The 19898-nt window shown below is 35.6% G+C and overlaps 2 protein-coding genes across 2 annotated transcripts in view; both read right to left on the bottom strand.

Annotated features, from left to right (window-relative positions):
- LOC136804566 (uncharacterized) overlaps positions 1-979 on the bottom strand; it is a 31733-nt gene extending 30754 nt beyond the window's left edge. Inside the window, exon 1 of the mRNA XM_067061166.1 lies at positions 40-979. Coding sequence (XP_066917267.1) covers positions 40-835 — 796 coding nt within the window. The 5' untranslated portion in view covers positions 836-979. The remainder of the gene's footprint in view (positions 1-39) is intronic.
- The window catches only part of LOC136803883 (probable replication factor C subunit 1), a 39576-nt gene continuing 20547 nt past the window's right edge, over positions 870-19898 (bottom strand). Inside the window, exons 6-9 of the mRNA XM_067060610.1 lie at positions 10342-10378; positions 1763-2013; positions 978-1599; positions 870-873 (exon numbers count right to left, since the gene is read on the bottom strand). Coding sequence (XP_066916711.1) covers positions 870-873; positions 978-1599; positions 1763-2013; positions 10342-10378 — 914 coding nt within the window. The remainder of the gene's footprint in view (positions 874-977; positions 1600-1762; positions 2014-10341; positions 10379-19898) is intronic.

Genomic DNA, 19898 nt, shown 5'->3' with positions numbered 1-19898 from the left:
ACGATTATAAAAGAATGTTACGTAAATGGTATGTAATACCTTTTGATCGAACTTCTAAGTATAAGGAGCAGGGCGAACTTTCGATTTCACCTTCCAAAACTTCTTTCAATTTATTTAAGGAAATGCTCATTCGCATCGTCGTTGGTAGTTTGAAAAGTTCCATGCTTGAGCTTTTTAAATCTATCTCTTGTGAATTGGTGACCTTGCCTTCTTCGGTTATCTTTCGAGATTTCTGTACACTTTGGAGGGCAATCACGACAACTGATTCTCGAAATTCACTCTCCAGACGGCCACGTAGTGTTTCCGAGTAGGTCTTCGTGAACATCTCTTGTGGAACTTCATCAAAGAGAAAATGTAATTTTCGATGTTTGTATTTGTTTTTTAAGAGAAGCATGACGTCAGCAATATTTTTGGATGGTAATGAGGAACAGTTATAAAAATCGGTGACACTCTTTCTTTCACCAACAGCTTCAGAAAGCGATAATGAGATGAGATTTTCTCGTTTTTGTGTCAATTTCTCTTGTTCACAAAGCTCGTTAAATGAATGGTCGACTTTTTTATCGAGGGCACTGAATGGGTCGAAAGTAACGTTTATAATCAAGTCTTGGTTGCTCATTTTTAGCAGTTTCCTTGCAATTTCGTGTAAAGTGATTGATTTGCCAGCGCCATAGGAAGCTTGGATCAGCTTCCAGTTTGACTGGCTTTCGATGCAGGAGATTTGAGGTTCAGTTAACAGGATCGTCTTAACGTTAATAGTGTCATTTCCTGAAACACGAGGAAGGTAGATTTTGGTTTGTGCCATACTTGCCATCATGTTACCTGTAATGTTTTCCATTATTTCTGGCGTCGAGGGTGATGAAAGCTTTCGATTATCTCGGATTAATTTTAAGAAGTTGGTCAACCATTGTCCAAAGTTTTCATCGAAAGAAATGACAAAGTCCTGACTCTTTGTGTTTAGATTTAAGCAAGGATGTTGCTTCATATTGTTTAAGTCGCTTGAAGCCGGTAAGACGAGAACTCCAACAATAGTAAGCTGTTCATTTTGGAAAATCTGCCTGTGAACATAACACCATGTTTTCAAGACAGCATTGACTTTCGCCAAATCCTTGTCAAGATGTTTTTCGTTTTCACCAACCACGTAAACAAACATCAAGCCATGATTCGGATAAATACAAACGATTGTGTTGTCATAGTAATCAGGGCACTCAGAAAAATGCAGAACACTCTCGATCTTTTCATCATTGAGTCCAAGTATTCTGAGATGGCTTATGGGATTATATCCGACGAGAATTTTTCCTCCAAGAAGTGATGAATGTTCTTCAAGACTAGCGATAACTTCTTTCATGTTTACATTTCGTACGTAATACGAGGGTGGGAAGGTTTTGGTACCGATATGGTCTTTGTAATACTGCATTGCTCTTTGATTGAATTCTTTGACAGTGTTGGCAACTGAAGGACCAGTGCTGATTGGGATACATGTATCGTCATCTGTGATTCCATTCTCGTCCGAAACTTCGAATGCGTGTATATTGGAAGGCCGTCCACAATTATGAGCGTAGACTAATGTTTCTCCTTTCCTACTTGTATGATGATGATTTCCTGGAAAGAAATGAGAGTTTCCTAAAGTCACAATAAAATCAGAGTCCTATCAATATTTCCTTTGAAATTTTTCAATTGATAGTATTACGGAAATATCAAAAAGTATCTAGCCCCTAATCTTCAAAATGATTTTCCCTAGATAAATTTTCAAGACAAGTCTTACGCGGAAGTTGAACAGTGATTTTGGAGTCATCAGCTCTGTCAGTATTGAAAACGAATTCATATGTATATCCACTTTTGATATCCGCTTCACACTGTATCCAAGCTTTTTGGTTTATGTTTGTTGATGTTACATTTCTGACAGATTGTTTCAATTTCGTTTCATTTTGAACCTTCCAACATTGAACAGAGTGGGGGATGATGGAAGTATCCTCAGTTGTGAATGCAACCTCTTTTGGTGTAATCTTCTCGACCCTTCAAAAGATCATAAATGAAATTATTATTGTTTCCATCGGCGCTTCATAGTCCCGTGATATAATGATTAAAAAAGGGCGGCTCTGCGAAACCATTCACAGGTTGTTAGATCACGGATGATCACCCGTCTCCCATTTAAGGAGTTCAGGAGCTATTAACTTATTACAGTCTATCTATTTACAAGAGTCTTTTCTTATATCTGCCTAAGCGCTGTACTATACTTTACTACGTGTAGAGGATTAAAATATGATACAATTTTTAAAGTGTTACATTGGGCGAAATCATAGATTTCCCAATATGAGCTTTTCATTACATATCAAAGAGATTTGGAAAAGTCACATCTCTTATCAGTAAATTTGTTGTAAATTCAATGTTTTATCATCTTTTAAACAACCTGAAATATTATATTTACTATATTTTCAAACTTTCCATTGAATGAATATGTGTTGAATTATGCTATTTCGAGAGCTTTTCAGGAAATAGGCCAGCGTCCGAGGTTCAGAAAAGGTCTTAAAAATGGTTTTCGTAGGGCACCCCTTAGATCAGGGCAAATTTTTGATATTATGCTCCTAATAGGGTGTAGAATTGACAAAAAAAATTTGCCCTTCCAATCTCCTGCAGTTTTCGAGTGAATCGATTTTTAGTTAATCGATAGAACTTATCAAGGGTCCCCCTTTACTAACGGTTTTTTTGAAGTCTGAAAATCAAATATCTGATGCTACCAACTGATTAAGTATGAAAAGTAGATAAAGAAAATGGGGTTATTTTTTAAGTTTCGACCACCTGGTGCCGAGAAATGGCATTTTTAAGGCGAAATGTCGTTCTACACCCTATTAGGAGCATAATATCAAAAATTTGCCCTGATCTAAGGGGTGCCCTACGAAGTTACACAATTCACTACCTCGGCCGCTGGTCTAAAACGGACATTTGAAAATTAATAGATTTACAAAATCTTCAAAGAGTCGACTTTACATTGAATACCAGCGGATACCCCTGAAAACGTACAACAAAAAAGGTACCCCCTACATCCTCAATCAGTGCCATAATATATTGGCACTTTTGGCTAATTTACCATTTTTCAAAAATTGAAGTTCGAGCAAGAATGTCAATTTCAGGCCTTCAACTTGATTATTTCATCGAATATTTCGATCTGGGAGGGATTTATTGGTTTCTAGGCTATATTTCAAGCCCTACTGGACCATTTTTGAACTTTTCGATCCTCAGATCCTAAGGTCTTAAGTCTAGCGTTAAAACTCTACCCTTCCAACCTACTTTAGAGCACTTACAAATCGATTGTGGTTTCAAAACACCCCGGTGAATTTCCCTTTTGTGCCAACTATTTTGTCACTGATTGCTGATAGAGAAAACAGTAAGGGTGGAAACTTTTTATTGGTGAGTCAAGGCTACCAATGAATTTCTGCCCTGGTTAAAAGCTGCTAAGAAAATATTTATTGCTTCGTGAAAAAAAGCAATTTTAGCTATTTACCCCTTAAAACAAATTAAAAATAGTCCTTTTGGTTTCAAATTTTGAACAGTGATTCACTGCAAAGTTACTAATGCTACAATTAGATCATTCGTACCTAATTTTTTTCAAAACTGTACGTTAAAATCAAATTACACCTTAAAACCTACACTATTACACCTTAAAACCTACAATCATAAACCCTTGCTCACAACTTACTGAAACTTTGAAATTGCAATTTAGGTGCTGAACTGTGATTCAATTGATTAAATACTTGCTGAAATGCATTTCCAAAACAATATTTGTAATTTTCAGGATTTCATGCCCATAATGCAAAGGCGCCTTTTTTTAGTCAAAAAACGGCTTTCAAGGGTCAAAACTTTTATTCATCTCTCATTTTTGACGTAAATTTCTAATGTTTTTCTAAATCTCCATCATATTTGTGACATTTTGGTATGCAATATGACCATGATTTAAGAGAGCAGATTTTCAGATTTTTTATTTTATTAAACGTGTTAGAGCTTAGACCCTTCACTGATACGCTTCGCACCCAAAACGCGTTAGAACTACACCCTTCCACTGATACGCTTCGCACCCAAAACGCGTTAGAGCCTAGACCCTTCACTGATACGCTTCGCACCCAAAACGCATTAGAGCCTAGACTCTTCACTGATACACTTCGCACCCAAAACACCTACGAACCACACCCTTCCACTGATACGCTTCGCACCCAAAACACCTGAAGACCACACCCTTCCACTTATACGCTTCGCACCCCAAAGGCGTTGGAGCCTAGACCCTTCACTGATACGCTTCGCACCCAAAACATCTTAGAACCACACCCTTCCACTGATACGCTTGGCACTCAAAACGCGTTAGAACCTAGACCCTTCACTGATACGCTTTGAATGCAAAGCGTAGGTAAGTCAGTTCCACTGATACGTGTTTGGCCTTAAATTGGATAGACTTGTATTTCTCGTCATAGTTTAAAAATATTATTGTACAAACAAAGGCCCGTAAATATCTTTGAATAATTTCACCATATTGTTTGAAAGGTCGATTTCATTACAAACACGCACTTGTTTGTAATTGTATTCACTTAATACAGCACCAGCTTGTGGGCATCTAATACCCCTTTTTAAACGTAACCATTTAATAGCATGCTCAACTGTATTTTTAACATTTTGACCCTGAAATAAAACGACTGCTCCACTTTGGAGGCAATTTGGAGGCAAATTTAAAACTTTTGCTGAGAAAACAAAGGTTCCTTGTTTTAAAGGAAGAACCCAAAACGCGTTAGAGGCAGGGGTGTATAAGAATATCTATTTTAGATATTTGCACACGTGTTTTTATAATTAAATCAAAGTCATAATAGAGAGAGCAGTAAAAGGAAGAAAAACTAGATAAAGATAATAACCTTTTGCTTTGTACTTATATGAGGCGAAGAAAATATTTAATATTTAAATATTTATTAAATACTTATTTAAATATTCTTTTAGATAACACATTCAAATTCCTCGAAACCAATGTTTTAGAATAGAGATTCGAACAGGCGAAGGAGAGCCTGGAAGTTCTGGTCTGTAAAGTATCCAAATTGATTAGGTAGTCAGTATTAAGTATTAGGTAGTAAGTTTTAAGTATTAGGTAGTAAGTATTAAGTAGTAGGTATTAGGCGTTTTAGACCTGTCCAAAAGAAAAGTGTCATGTACTGATTTTAAAAGTTTATAAAAATGTCTAGACCCATTTTGAGTCTAGTATAGTCTAGACATGTCTAATATATTTATATTTTGCATTATCTCTGGTGGGTCAGCGTTGATCAGAAAAGTCCGAATATTTCACATCAATGAATGAATCAGTCCCGTTGAAATGGCAGCAGCACGAAGAGCTGCAGCTCGCTTACACCGTCAGTTTTTAGATCGATGGGGCAGAATATTGTACGATGGGACCAAAATCGAAGTTATTCATTTTTTACAAGCGTACGCATTGATTCCACCAAATAAAATATGCCAAAACTGCGGTAGACAGATGAATTTGAACGCTGATACTGTTTTAGATGGTTACTGATGGTAAGATTTTTTTATATTATGTTGCACCACCTCTTTTATAGAATAAGGAAAACTATAATTTTCTTTTGGAAACATTCTATGAGAGGGTATTAGTATTACGACATGATGGGCATGTGCCCTCCAATTTGGAATTAATAAAAAAGAGAAAAAAACTTTTCCAAATTTTGTGACTCTTCTTAACGCGACTTTTTTGATAACGTTTTCAATAATTTTGACCAAATTTCACTCACAAAAAGTGTACGAAATCAAAAGATTTTTGGGATTTTTAAGATTGCTGAATGTAAGGAAAGTTTTTAGGGGTTTTTAAATATTTTTTGAATTGATTTCTAATATTTCTAGGGGACTTTCAGATTTTTTTGGGATCTCTTAGAGATTTTAAGAGCTAATTGGAATTATTTTTAGAAATTTTTGGTATTTGCTAGGAATTTTTAAAAATTATTTTGGATTTTTGATTCCTTCAGAAAAGCTTTGTGATTATTTTTTGGATCTTTCAGGGATTTCGGTAATGTTTTAGGTAATTTTGGGAACTGTTGGAATTTTTGAGATTGTTGCGTAAAACATTTTTGGATTTTTAGGAAAGAATCAGAATCGGAACTTTGAGATCTGAGTCTTAAACAAACCCAATTTTTTGTAAAAAAGGGAACCCTGAGACTGAAGAGAGCTAATTGATAAAAAGTGACTAATAGAGAGACTCTAAATTCTAAAGATTTCTTCGAGTTTACAAATCTAGACTCCCATTTCTCCTAACACCCCCGCCCCTGGGCTGGGAACTATTTGTATTTAAGATATTCTTCTCATAGGAGATGTGGTAGACCCTGCCGAACGAATGTTACAGTGAGAGACAGCACTATTTTCGAAGGTTTTTCTGTCATGTTATCGAAAGCTTTCATGATGATTTATTACTGGTCAAATAAAATCTAAATGTTAGAGAAATGACCAATTGGTCTAAAAACACAATTATCAAGATGTATCAAAAATTGAGACAGGTTTGCAGAAACGATTTGCAGCGAAATCCGATCAGGGTTGGTGGTGGAGGTCAAAACTTTGTAGTTCAAGTGGATGAATCAATGATTCGTCATGGTCAAAGAGTAAGTATCTTTTTTTAGTAAAGGATTTATCTTCAGAATACCAGCATACCATCTTCTTTACTTTTCTTAACCTTCTTGCCCTGACCTTACTTATCTTTCTAGCAGTACCAGTCTTTTTAAGATGCAGAAAAAATTGCAAATTGGCAGTTTGCACATTTTTAAGACTGCTCTTTAAAGAAAAGTGCTGTACACGCTTTTTTTTTAATAAGATTACACTTTATAAGAATGTCCATGATGAAAAGGGCCAAAAAATTAAGAATAATGCTAAGAATATCACCATGATGGAATTTTGCTACTCAAGCTAAGAATGCCATTTTTAGACCATTTTCAATTATAAATTGTCAATTACCCCCAAGTAAGGAAATTAAAAGTAAACTTACCTAATTTTCATATCTATCTTAGTTAATAAGTTACAACTCTGCTAAATCGTTCAAAATACCCCAAAACGGGTATAACATAGGTAAAGAATAGACCCACTTTTAATTTAGTAGGCCAGCTGTAATTTTCTGTCCGTCATTTTCATCATTTTTCTTCTTCACTTTCAATTTCAAGATATTACTTTTATTACTTTTTGTTACATCTAAATGTGCGGACTGCCAATTTCATTGAAACCGATTACCACTAATTATTACTTTGTATGACTAGGGTGGCAGGGGAAGACGCGCAAATCCCTTATGGGTATTTGGACTCGCAGATACACAGTTTCAACCTACCAAGGGTTACATGGAGGTAGTACTACGCCGTGACCGTGCTACTCTAAGGAGCCATCGATAGAGTGCTTTTGCCAAACACCGTCATTACTAGTGACGAATGGCGTGGCTATCTGAGGTTGCCACAATTTGCTCAAAATTGCATTAGGCATGATACTGTCAATAATACTTATAATTTTTGTCAATCCAGCAAATGGTGCCCACACACAAGTAGGTCGCAGATTTGAATGTATTTTTGACTATTTACTTTTTATTATTTACAAAAGATGACAAATAACAGATTGATTTTTTGTGTTCTAAAGGCTGTCTCAAAGTATCTCCAAAAATAAAATGGGCTGCATCTTTTGATATGATTTAAATAAGATTTTGTGCTCAATGAAAGGGTATTCATAAGTGAGAAGCTGAAAACTTGATCTTGACTGACTTCATCTTTTTCACAGTTACTAAACAAAGAGCGAAATTTATCTTCTGAAATCGTAATTATTTAATGAAGCGCCGCGATGATTTTTCATATATAGAATAAAGCAAATCGGCTCTCTATAAAATCTTTTCAGAATATCGAATCTTATTGGAACAAATTTGGCAACCTTATAGTGTTTAAAGTAGTATCTATATAAATCTATTACACATCTTAACTCCTTAACAGAGGTATTTGATAACCTAACTTAAGGTATTTTGGGCGTAAAATAAGGTAAAAAGTTATAATTTTCAAAAAAGTTGCCAAGCTAATTTTTGGGTCTAGGTTCTAACGCGTTTTGGGTGCGAAGCGTATCAGTGAAGGGTCTAGGCTTTAACACGTTTTTGGTGCGAAGCGTATCAGTGAAGGGTCTAGGTTCTAACGTGTTTTAGGTGCAAAGCGTATCAGTGAAGGGTGTGGTTCTAAAGTGTTTCGGGTGCGAAGCCTATCAGTGAAGGGTCTAGGTTCTAACGTGTTTTGGGTGCGAAGCGTGTCAGTGGAAGGGTGTGGTTCTAACGCGTTTTGGGTGCGAAGCGTATCAGTGGAAGGGTGTGGTTCTAAGGTGTTTTGGGTGCGAAGCGTATCAGTGAAGGGTCTAGGTTCTAACGCATTTTGGGTGCGAAGCGTATCAGTGGAAGGGTCTAGGCTCTAACACGTTTTTGGTGCGAAGCGTATCAGTGAAGGGTCTAGGTTCTAACGCGTTTTGGGTACGAAGCGTATCAGTGAAGGGTCTAGGTTCTAACGCGTTTTTGGTGCGAAGCGTATCAGTGGAAGGGTCTAGGTTCTAACGCGTTTTGGGTGCGAAACGTACCAGTGAAACTGGGTGGAGAGTTAGGCGGAGTCTACTTTCGGTCAGTAAATTTACCTTTGGGCGTCAGGCGTATCAGTCACTCTCACTGATAGGCTTGGTACCCATGGACCCTGTAATATCAACCGGATCCGTTTTTAGAGTACTCCAATAGGTATTCCATGGAGCTACTCCATGTTTTACAACGACCCTGTTCAAACCTTTCGCGAGCAAAAGCACGAATAGATAAAGTTAGAGAACTTTTTTAGAAATAAGAGTATTTATCACTTTTCAAAATCAGAGTCCTTCGAGCCGCCATGACAGTTGTCCTTTGCGGACAAAGCCTGTACATCGATTGTTTTCTGAAACAATGGAAATACAATACTTCACTCTCCACCGTTTCATTTGATGTTTATCCAGAGTCTCTATAATAAATCCATGGTGAAACCGAGACACTCAAGTCTAATGTTTGTTAGTTTTAGCTTTTGTGGTAACAGTTTTGGAAAGATATTCCCAATTGAAAATTTCGTGTTACCATAAGCATTTTGTTTAATTTTTCTTGTCTAATGATGTTTTTTTCACATTTAGTGGGGTCGTTTAGCATAATTTACGGGAAAACAATAAGATCTAGCTGAAACTTTCTCCAGACCTTCTCTATAGGATGGTTATGCCTCAGGAAAAATACCCCTAAAATCCCACTGGTGGAACATCCCTTTTTTGGGACATTTCTTTTTTCCCCAGGCAAAACCCTGAGGGCGAAATTTTTTGAAAATTTCAAACTCATTTTCAGACATTATCAAGTATACCATTCGAAAGCTCTCGAAAAACTATATAGACTTTTAAACGGGTATAGCCGATTTCATTACCTAACTCAAGATAATTCACGCAGAAGATGCTATTTATGGTCAATTTTAGACCAAAATGTGGCAAAAAGTGGAACTTGCGCATGAAATATATCGAGAAGGTCTGGAGAAAGTTTCAGCTAGATCTTATTTTTTTCCTAAAAACAGCCTGTAGTTTTGTAACACGACCACACTAATTAGATTTCACAAATGTGTCCGGCGTGGTATTCTAGCCTTACTCTCAAAGTTTTTTCCCTGCAAAGGTACGAAAAAAAAATTCTAGAGAACTTTTTTAAAATGAGATTAATAAACATTTTTTACAAATCAGATACTTCGAGCCGCCATGACAGTTGTCCTTTGCGGACAAAGCTAGAACATCAATTTTTTTCTGAAACAAAGGAAATACAATGGTCGCTCTCCACCGTTTTATGACTCATTTATCTAGTGTCTCTTATAATTCGTTGTATCTTTCTAGTTTTGACTTACACCCATTTTGATATTTTTTTAACATTGTGTCAACATCTCATGCTCATTTTTAGGTGGCTCAAGCACAACAAGATATGAAATAAAACTACACTATAAGGGTCAGAAACGTTCGGTAAAATACATTTTAAGGGAACCTTTGCACTTCTCAAGGGCTGCACTTTTAGTGTTCGATTTTTAAAGCCGTTTTTTTGGCGGCACAAATCGCCATTTAGTAATGGAGTGCCCCCGGGCTTTATCATAAAATGTATTGTATATTTTTTCTTCAGATTCTCTTACTGTTACTAATACGTCAAAGTGTGAACAGAACATAGTGGCTTGAAAAACTATAGTTTTGAAAAATGTTGGATAATCTTAGTTGAAAACAGTCCTTTTCATTTTCATGCGAAAATTTACCAATTTGAGTTTTTAAACAACATAAGGTTAAACCTACCTGAGATTCTTGCTTGGGCGGAGGGTTTGGCTGGGTTCTAAATTAAGAAAGTAAAGGGTCTTTACTAATTTGTAATATCTCTCCATATGAAATGTTATTGACTTTCAGATTTTCTAGGAAACAAAATTCAAGAAATTTAGATATAAGTCCGGATGATAGTAGGGATGTCTTCTAAGAACATGGTAGAGCTAAAAATCTGAAATAAAGAGACAGGGATATACCTTAAGAGAACAAATTTTGCGCAGGCAGGAACTAATGAATCACATAAGAAAAAATAGCGTTTTGAAGTGATATAATTTTAAAGTTTGTTTTGACGGTACAAAGTTTTTATATATTTTTTAAAAAGACCTTAAATTTACATTTTCTGTCTAAAAAATAAAAATTACGAATGGTCCCCTCTTTACAGAGAAGTTTAACCTGTCTAGGTAGAAAGAGCTATAAAATGTTCTGTATATGCGCTGATGTTTTGCTCCGTCTGTACGTTGCTTTGCGAAAATAAGCACCATTAGTAAATTGCGAGGATCAATCCCAAACAGTCCTAATTAGGTTCAGTCAATTACATTGAATCTATAGAATAAACACTGTATGATGTCCAAGTCCAAGCCCATAGCAATTCAAAATCAAAACCAAAACTCGCTTTCTTGCTTTCTTCCCCATCATGTTCTTTGATTCCAATTTTACCTCTCTGAAACGAGCGCTCCATCATAGAGTAGACATCAAAATGTAACGAAATCATTGGACAACACAGTCATTCAAAACATACCAAAGCCAAGCACGAGCAAGCACGAGCAAGCAACAACAAGCCCCGTTTGGACTTTCGCAATATAATCCTTCCCATGTCCTTATCAGTGATGTTGTTGGTTTGTTATGCGCTTTCCATAAACTGTCTCTTTTGTTAGTGTATCCTATATTTTGAAATCAAAATACAGTATTTCAAGGTAAATCTTTTCAAAGTCTTGTTGTTTCCATAACTTCTCCAGTTGAAAAAGTGTAAAAATTCATCAAGCAAACTACCAAGCAAATCAAGCAAAAAAAACAACTCCGGGAAGGAAGGCAGACAAAATACGATGGCTCTGAGGTTTCCCCACTTCTAAAAATATGATTTCGAGAAGAGAAGTAAAAATTTCTAGCAGAGAAGTAAAATCTTTTACAAAATATCGTGGCAGGGAAGTAAAAAATCTATTACTTCTCTTAATCTTTTAAAAAAACTTTTACTTCTCTGTGAAAAATTTTTACTTCTCTGCTAGAAATTTTTCTTCTCTTCTCGAAATCATATTTTTAGAAGTAGGGAAACCTCAGAGCCATCGTAGAACACGTCAGAAACTGCTTCTGTTTCGAAAGATAAGAAGTAAAACCAAGGATTTATTATACACTGGATATACAAGTAACAGATTTTTGCCGATTTCTCGTGTACTAGCTATGTCCGCAGTAATGATATTATTGTTCACTCTCCTTCACTCATTAACCCTTTGAGTGCCAGGGTCCTTTTTTCTAAGTTTTTTTTAAAAAATCGCTAGTTCAAATTTTAAGGGCTTATATCTCCTGATCTAGAAGGAATTAGAAGCTCGTATATAGCTCGTTGGATAGCTTAGAGTCTCTTCTTTCTTTTGGGCGCCTTCGGCGCCGCCCGATTTAGGAAGGGCGTGGTGGGCGGCGGCCAAGGGGGGGGGGGTAGGTTAGGGAATTAAAGCAGTCAGGCCCGCTGCGCGGACCTGACTGAACTGATGAAAAGGTGCCCAGTGGTAAAATTTCAAATCAATTCACTAGAAGACAGAATAAAGTAAAACAGGGCCAAATTTGGAGGTTCTTGGATCACTCGTTGACCAAAAATAGTCAAAAAACGGTCAGAATCTCAAAAAAGTGAATTTTTGTCAATTTTTTGCATTTTTTTGACTTTTTTGCTTAAAATTTCGCTGGAAAGACTCACTTTTGAATTTTTTTTTGCTTGACCATAAAGGACAATCTAATTCCTACGAGTTCGACCAAAAATAACGATTTCTAACTCAAACTGGGCATTACAGGAGGGCTTCGCCCTCCTATATAGCCCATGTCGTATATATACGACATCGGCACTTAAAGGGTTAAATGATTTTTCGAAGCATTTTTATTGCATTTATTATCGAAAATCACTCATCCAATTCCCAAAAAGAGACCTAAATCTTTCCTGTGAGAGTCAGATTCTTTCACTTAATTGATAATTATAAGTCGTTATGACGTTTCAACGTGTGAGAAAGATGCAAAAGACGTGTTGTGTATAAGAAATTTAATGTTGACACCGGAAATTTTCAAACTTCAACCAAAAAAAAACCACCTTGCCACCACGTGCCTACAAAGGATTTTCATACCACAATGGAGCCAAGACACTCAAGTCTTATGCATGTTAATTTCAGCTCTTCTGGGGACAGTCTTGGAAAGATATTTCCAATTGAAAATTTTGTGTCATTATAAGCATTTTGTCTGAATTTCTTGTCTAATGACGTTTTTCTCACTTTAGATATCACAAATGTATCCGGCTTGGAATGCTAGCCTTACTTTCAAAAAATTTTTCTGCAAATGTACAAAAAGAAGGAGCTAGAGAACTTTTTAAAAATAAGACTGATAAACATTTTTAAAAATCAGACATCTTCGAACCGCCATGACAGTTGTCCTTTGCGGACAAAGCTAGAACATCAATTGTTTTCTGAAACAAAGGAAATACAATGATCGCTCTCCATCGTTTTATGAGTCGTTTATCCAGTGTATAATAAATCTTTGGTAAAACATTAATTTGCTAATCGTTTCTCTCATAACTTCTTTTAAAATTAAAGTACTAGCAATTAGCCATGGATAAAAATGCCCCGCAGAGGCGCAGAGCATACCCAGCCCGGAGGAACCAGGACTAAAAAAAAACCAAAAGAAAGTACATTTGAAATAGCCTTTTGGTCCAGGGAAGCTCCATTTTTCAGAATGAAAGTGAGTCCAATATTTTGCTAAAATCAGAAAAAAGCTGCCATGATATGAACCAATTATACATGATTTTTTTATAAGCATAACGTCTATAAGCCTTTGACGACCTAGCCCAGAGGCCACTTAAGGCTTTTTGATAGACTGGATGATGCGATTAAGTGGCCTGGATTCTTTTTGGCAGTGCTTTGCTCTAATATGCTAGCAGAATTTACAGAAAGCCCCAGGCTCTTTTCAGCGGAATTATGGAGACGGCAAAAAATAATGCTTGAAATTGAAAGTACCGAGGGATTGCAAATTGGTTCTAGTATACATTACTGAATTCAGCATCATCCAAATTATCAAAAAGCAAAGTTCAGCCAAAAGTAGACTCTAGTCTAATGAAGACTCAGATTCGGTAAATTATTAAACATAATATAACATACTTAAGCCTGAAATATAATTGCATATGTTGAGCCTAGATTTGCTGCGGTCTTAAGCATACTTAAGCCTAACCAAAGGCAGACACGTGCTTATAAAAAACATTTGATAATTGAAAAATTGATTTTTTTGCAGCAAAAAATTGTCTTTAATAAACTTGAAGTTTCGAACTTTGGACCGATCTGGTTTACATTTTCACTTCTGAATAGGGGATTCGAAATTTAAATGACACTAGCGATGTATCATTATTGATTTATCAATCATAACTGGGTTTAAAAGATTTTGCCAATCATGGAAATCATCTAAACGATTTAAGTTTAATTCTGAAATGTAATTCAAAAATATACTACATTGACGAATTAATTCTTCACCACAGTTAAAGTCTATTCACGATAAGTGTGCACTCTTTTTTCATTTACCTATAACTTTTGAAGGAATTCTTCAATCTTTATAAATTTGGTATCGTTGGAAAGATATTAGTGAGTGGAACAATTTGGAATAAAAAAATCCATATCAAAATTCTAAAAATGAAGATGAAAATGAAGAAGAAAAAAATGAAGATCTTGTAGAAAGGTGCTATAACTTTCATTTTCACTGAAGTGACTCCTTCATTATCGAACATCATCACTGTGAAAAAATTTCTCAAAAATAATCATTAAGTCAAAAGATATCAAACAAAGTTCTAAGCTGATTGACGTCTAAAAACGCTGTTTTCTGCTGTTTTTTGCTGTTTTTTGGGGTCAATCACTTATTAACTTTGTATCATAACTTTATATTGAAAAAATATTTTAGTGAAATTTTTTCACAGTGATGACCTCCTAAGATCAAAGAATCTCTCCAGTTAAAATGAAAGTTTTAGCACTTCTCTACAAGATCTTCATTTTTTTCTTCTTCATTTTCATCTTCGTTTTTAGAATTTTTTTAAAGACTTTTTTTTTTCAAATTGTTCCACTCACAAATATCTCTCCAACGATACCAAATTTATAAAGATTGAAGAATTCCTTCAAAAGTTATAGGTAAATGAAAAAAGAGTGCACACTTATCGTGAATAGACTTTAGAGCATGATCCCTCTATTCTGTAACGTGTTTCAAATAAACCCAGCTGGCACACAACGTTGTTTTAACGTTCAAATAACGTTATTTGGACGTTATGAATGTCAAATGAACGTTGTTTTGACGTTGTGTGCCGGCTGGGAAGCTTTTTCTTACTCTGAAAAATTACGAACAATACTTCCTGAAAAAATCTGAGAAAACTCAGCATCACAATCACGTTTTTCAAAAGATGTGCAACTTACAATAAGAAGTCCCAAACAGGCTGACAAATAATAGATAGGTTTTACTTCATTTTCTCTATTGTCTGTGATGTCTGAATTTAAAATGATACTGTATGACTTCAAACAATTTGTTAACAAATCAAAGAAGAAGCTCTGTGTCTCAATTTCAGCATATGCTATTTCCAAAAATGAGTCTACTGCACATGTATACACTGAATCTTGGTTTCTACACAAATTCATAAAATGTAAGTCTCTATTACCTCTATCATTTTTGTACACGTACCTCTCCTGATCTAGCTGTCTGTTCTTCTTCTGAAAAAAAGCTCATCAACAATTTTCTGAGAAATTCCATTATAAGAAACTGAAGAAGGCTCAATAAATTTCTGAGAAATTCCTTCTGAAGAAGGCTCATCATGATTTTTCTTAGACATTTTCATAGATATTTGAATATTTATACCTTTTTCTGTTTTCTTGTGCAGCAAAAAAAGCACAGCTAGCTAAAAAAGCAAGTCATTGTCAAATTTCAACCATCGTGGATAGCTAGGAAAAGGTTGTTACTATAACGAGGAACAAGAAGTAACGAGAAGTAACGAGAAGTAACGAGTAGGTAACGAGAAGTAACGAATTCTCAAATGAAAGTAACGAGTACCAAAACTAAGTAACGACTACTTTAGGCAAGAAAATGACGCTATTTTGTCTTGCTTTTGTCACCAGTTAATTGTTTTAAGATTGATGACGTCATTTCTAGATTTTTTTCAGGCACCTATATCTCGTGATTGGCTTGTCTTCTTCCTTTCAAATTTGGCCTGTGATACCTTGAAAATAATGCCTTGAAATTAACCTAATTAGATTTTGTCAATTTTGGTGATGACGTCATCATTTGGGCCTTTTTGAATCTGGACACCTATATCTCGTGATTGAATTGTCCGTTTTCTTTCCAATTTGGCATGTGACACCTTGACAATATTGCCTTGAAATTACCCTATTCAGATTTTGTCAATTTTGGTGATGACGTCATCATTTGGGCCCTTTTTGGTACTGGAATCTGGACACCTATATCTCGTGATTGGCTTGTCCGTTTCCTTTCAAATTTGGCATGTGACACCTTGACAATAATGCCTTGAAATTACCCTATTCAGATTTTGTCAATTTTGGTGATGACGTCATCATTTGGGCCCTTTTTGGTACTAGAATCCGGATACCTATATCTCGTGATTGCGTCATTCTCATCATGAAGAAGAGCCAATTTTTTTTTAGCAACGAAATGTCTGTTGTGATATTTTTGTCAGAGAATATGCACAAATGGGTGTAAAACAACCATATTTGAGAAGAAAGCCCATTACAATCTCTTGTGTCAACTTTATTTAGCTTTTATTAATCTAAATTTTGTTTGTTCTATTTCTCTTACAAAGTGCTTTTAGTCAAAACAGAACTCAAAACTAAGAGTTAATAGAAATATTTATGTAACATATATATACGATCGTATGTATACTATTTTCATCTACAATCAGTGACAAAATACTTGGCACAAAAGGGAAATATACCGGGAAGTTTTGAAACCACAATCAATTTGTATATGCTCTAAAGTAGGTTCGAAGGGTAAAGTTTTAACTTTAAGTTTTCACGCTAGACTTAAGACTTAGGACCTCAGGATCCGAGGATTCAAAAGTTCAAAAATGGTCCAGTAGGGCTTGAAATATAGCCTAGAAACCAATAAATCCCTTCCAGATCGAAATAATTGATGAAATCAAGTTGAAAGCCTGAAATTGACGTTCTCGCTTGAACTTCAATTTTTGAAAAATGGTAAATTAGCCAAAAGTGCCAATATGTTATGACACTGATTGTAGTCAATTTCAAGCTGTTTTAACCAGAATAAGCAAAAAATTTGACTAAAAAATATTTTTGAACCTTTTTAGAGAAAAACATATGGCTATGTACCCCTTTAAAAGACTTAAAGATACCCTTTAAGACCTTAGTACCCTTATGGGTCGCACATACCAATCACACGTTTTGTCACCGTGAGATTTAAGACGAATTTGACAAAGAATAAAAGAAACGAAATAAACATGCCTAGGGTACCAAAGAAAGCCCAAATGATGACGTCATCACCAAAATCGACAAAATCTATTTACGTTAATTTCAAGGCATTATTGTCAAAGTGTCACATGTCAAATTTGAAAGGAAACGGACGAGCCAATCACAAGATATAGGTGTCCGGATTCCAGTACCAAAAAGGGCCCAAATGATGACGTCATCACCAAAATTGACAAATTCTGATTAAGGTAATTTCAAGCCATTTTTGTTAAGGTGTCACATGCCAAATTTGAAAGGAAACAGACAAGCCAATCACGAGATATAGGTGCTTGAAAAAGAATCTAGAAATGACGTCATCAATCTTAAAACAATTAACCGGTAACAAAAGCAAGACAATGGAGCGTCATTTTCTTGACTAAATTACTCGTTACTTAGGTTTGGTACTCGTCACTTTCATTTGAGAACTCGTTGCTTCTCGTTGCTTCTTGTTACTTCTCGTTACTTCTTGTTACTTCTCTTTACTTCTTGTTCCTCGTTATAGTAACAAACCTAGGAAAACTACCTTCTCTGTCCGTGCATAGCTAGGAAATCAATACAAGTAGCAACAAAAGAGATATCGCGCGCGAACATTTTTTAACCGCGGCGGCCCGCTCAGAATTGGAAGAAACATGAACATGAATATTTTTCTGGCGAGCAAGTCCGCTACGTGGAGCAACAAAAGCCCCTGCGGGGCAATAACAGATGCACCGTATTGAGCTCAGCTTCAGTATTTTTGCAGCATTAGTGAGAAACACGTCCAAAGGCCCAAAAAGTCTTAGAAAAATTTTGAATTGAACGCTTCAATTTTATCAAGCTTAAAATTGTTGAAAAGGTATTTTCAAAAATCTTCAAAAATTGGCAAGGCAAGTCGTCAAAGTTTATTCGGGACGAAGCTGATTCTAATAAATTTCGTAGTTCTTTAAAAAAGTATTTATTAGATGTTAATCTTGCAATATATATTATGCAACATTAGTTTATGTTGACAAATTCAACTTTTTGACAAATCACAACTAGGAAGACTTCTAAACCAACATCAATTCAATATCTCCACAATTCTCTATCCAAGTTGCAATTTACTTCTACTTTGGTCTATTTTCTGTCAAATCTCTAGTCTCCCAAAGTTGTCGATAAAATGTTTTATTTTGTATGTTTCAAATCTAAATAAACCAGCCGAGGCTGGAAGGTCAGCCAATAGAGCTTAGCTAGATAGCTTTAATAAGTGGGTTAACAGATGTAAGAGATGTACTGTACTGAAACAGAGTAGACTAAAAATGTGAAACATTTGATAACTTGATTTAAAATTATTTAAAACAAGCCTGAGAGCTCCTCCAACCCCCCCCCCCCCACGAGAAGATCAAAGTATACTTCTCTGGGATGTCTGGGACTTCTCTTTAGCATTGTAGCACTGTTTCTACTACATCAAACAATTAAGCTATAGTTCATTACTATAAAATAAAAGAGAAACATAGTGTAATTAAACTTTTTGTTAATTTCATTCCAGTCAGTTATGATACATTTTTTCTGTTGGGTGTAGACAATATCCATATCTGACCAAAGTGTTATCTAGAAATAAATTAGAAAATTGCCAAAACGTCAGAACCAAAATAAAGATATCCATCAAATATATAGAAACTGTACTTTTTGTTTTACTTGATAAAACTCCAATAACACTTTAAACTAACAAGCTACAAACCCCGGGGGGGGTACTTAGGCAAAAATGGGTGCTGGGTATGTGCGTGCCTTAAGGGTAGGGTTTTTCACCCTCCCAAAGTCTCTCTAAGGGTTACCAAAACAACAAAAGTCAAAATCAGTCTCTCTAAGGGTCGGTTTTTTCACATACTCGGGTCAAAGAAAAGTGAAAAGTCAAAAAAGTGAGAACATTTTTAAAAAAAGTGAGAAAATTTTTCAAAAATTAGAGAAATTTTTCGAAAATTGGAAAAATTCTTTTAAAAATCGAATTTTTTTGGCCCATTATAGAAACTTTTTGTGAAAAAGTCTCTCTAAGGGTTGGGTTTTTCTACACTGAGTCTCTCTAAGGGTCACCTTTTCACCAAAATTCAGTCTCTCTAAGGGTAAGGGTCCAGAGGTCTGGCACGCACATACCCGACACCCATCAATCCTAGTACCCCCCCCGGGCTACAAACTTTAAGTCACAAAGCGCAAACTCCAGGAAAACACAATTTGCATCAAAATCTTTGCAAAACGTAGTTCATATTTATAACATTTCAACAGGAACTGTATTTTGGTAGACTTGGTCAAATTACAGAAACCATTTGTCAGTTGTCTGCAAGGCCAATGAGGTACGTAAAAACTGACTGCTATTCAGTCAGAGCCAAAATTTGGCAAGGTCAGAAAAACATAATTTACATCCAGTCTTCGTAAATAAATTTTGTAGTTTAGTACCGTCAAGTTACACAACATGCACACTACCATCTTGAAGACTTTGCTGGTCGCAAATGATAATTGAAAGCAAAACTTAAAATTCATAACTATGCAGGGAAGCTCATTTTTCCCCCATTTTGCTTTAAACTCCCTTTTGATTGGTCTATGAATTTGGGCGATCGCTTTACCGCCTTGGCGGAATAAACAAACGACCATAATAAATAAATTCAACAGGGCAGCGGAGTAGCAATTAATTTCAACTGGGAGTCCTCTCTTCTGTGCCAAGCACTGGCAGTGTTTTTTAAACTTTAAAACAATGTTAAATGAAGACCAGATGGATCTGTTTGTTATGACTGTGCAAGTTGTGACGAGAGTGTGCATGTTGTGTAACTTGACGGTATAATTCATTAAATTCTAGAAACCATTTTTCATAACTTTCTGCAGTCCGCTTTCTGCAAGTCTGAT

Source organism: Clytia hemisphaerica, unplaced genomic scaffold (genome assembly GCF_902728285.1).
Source record: "Clytia hemisphaerica strain Z4C2 unplaced genomic scaffold, Clytia hemisphaerica genome assembly, whole genome shotgun sequence".
NCBI classification, from domain to species: domain Eukaryota; kingdom Metazoa; phylum Cnidaria; class Hydrozoa; order Leptothecata; family Clytiidae; genus Clytia; species Clytia hemisphaerica.
This window is presented reverse-complemented; position numbering and strand designations above follow the sequence as displayed.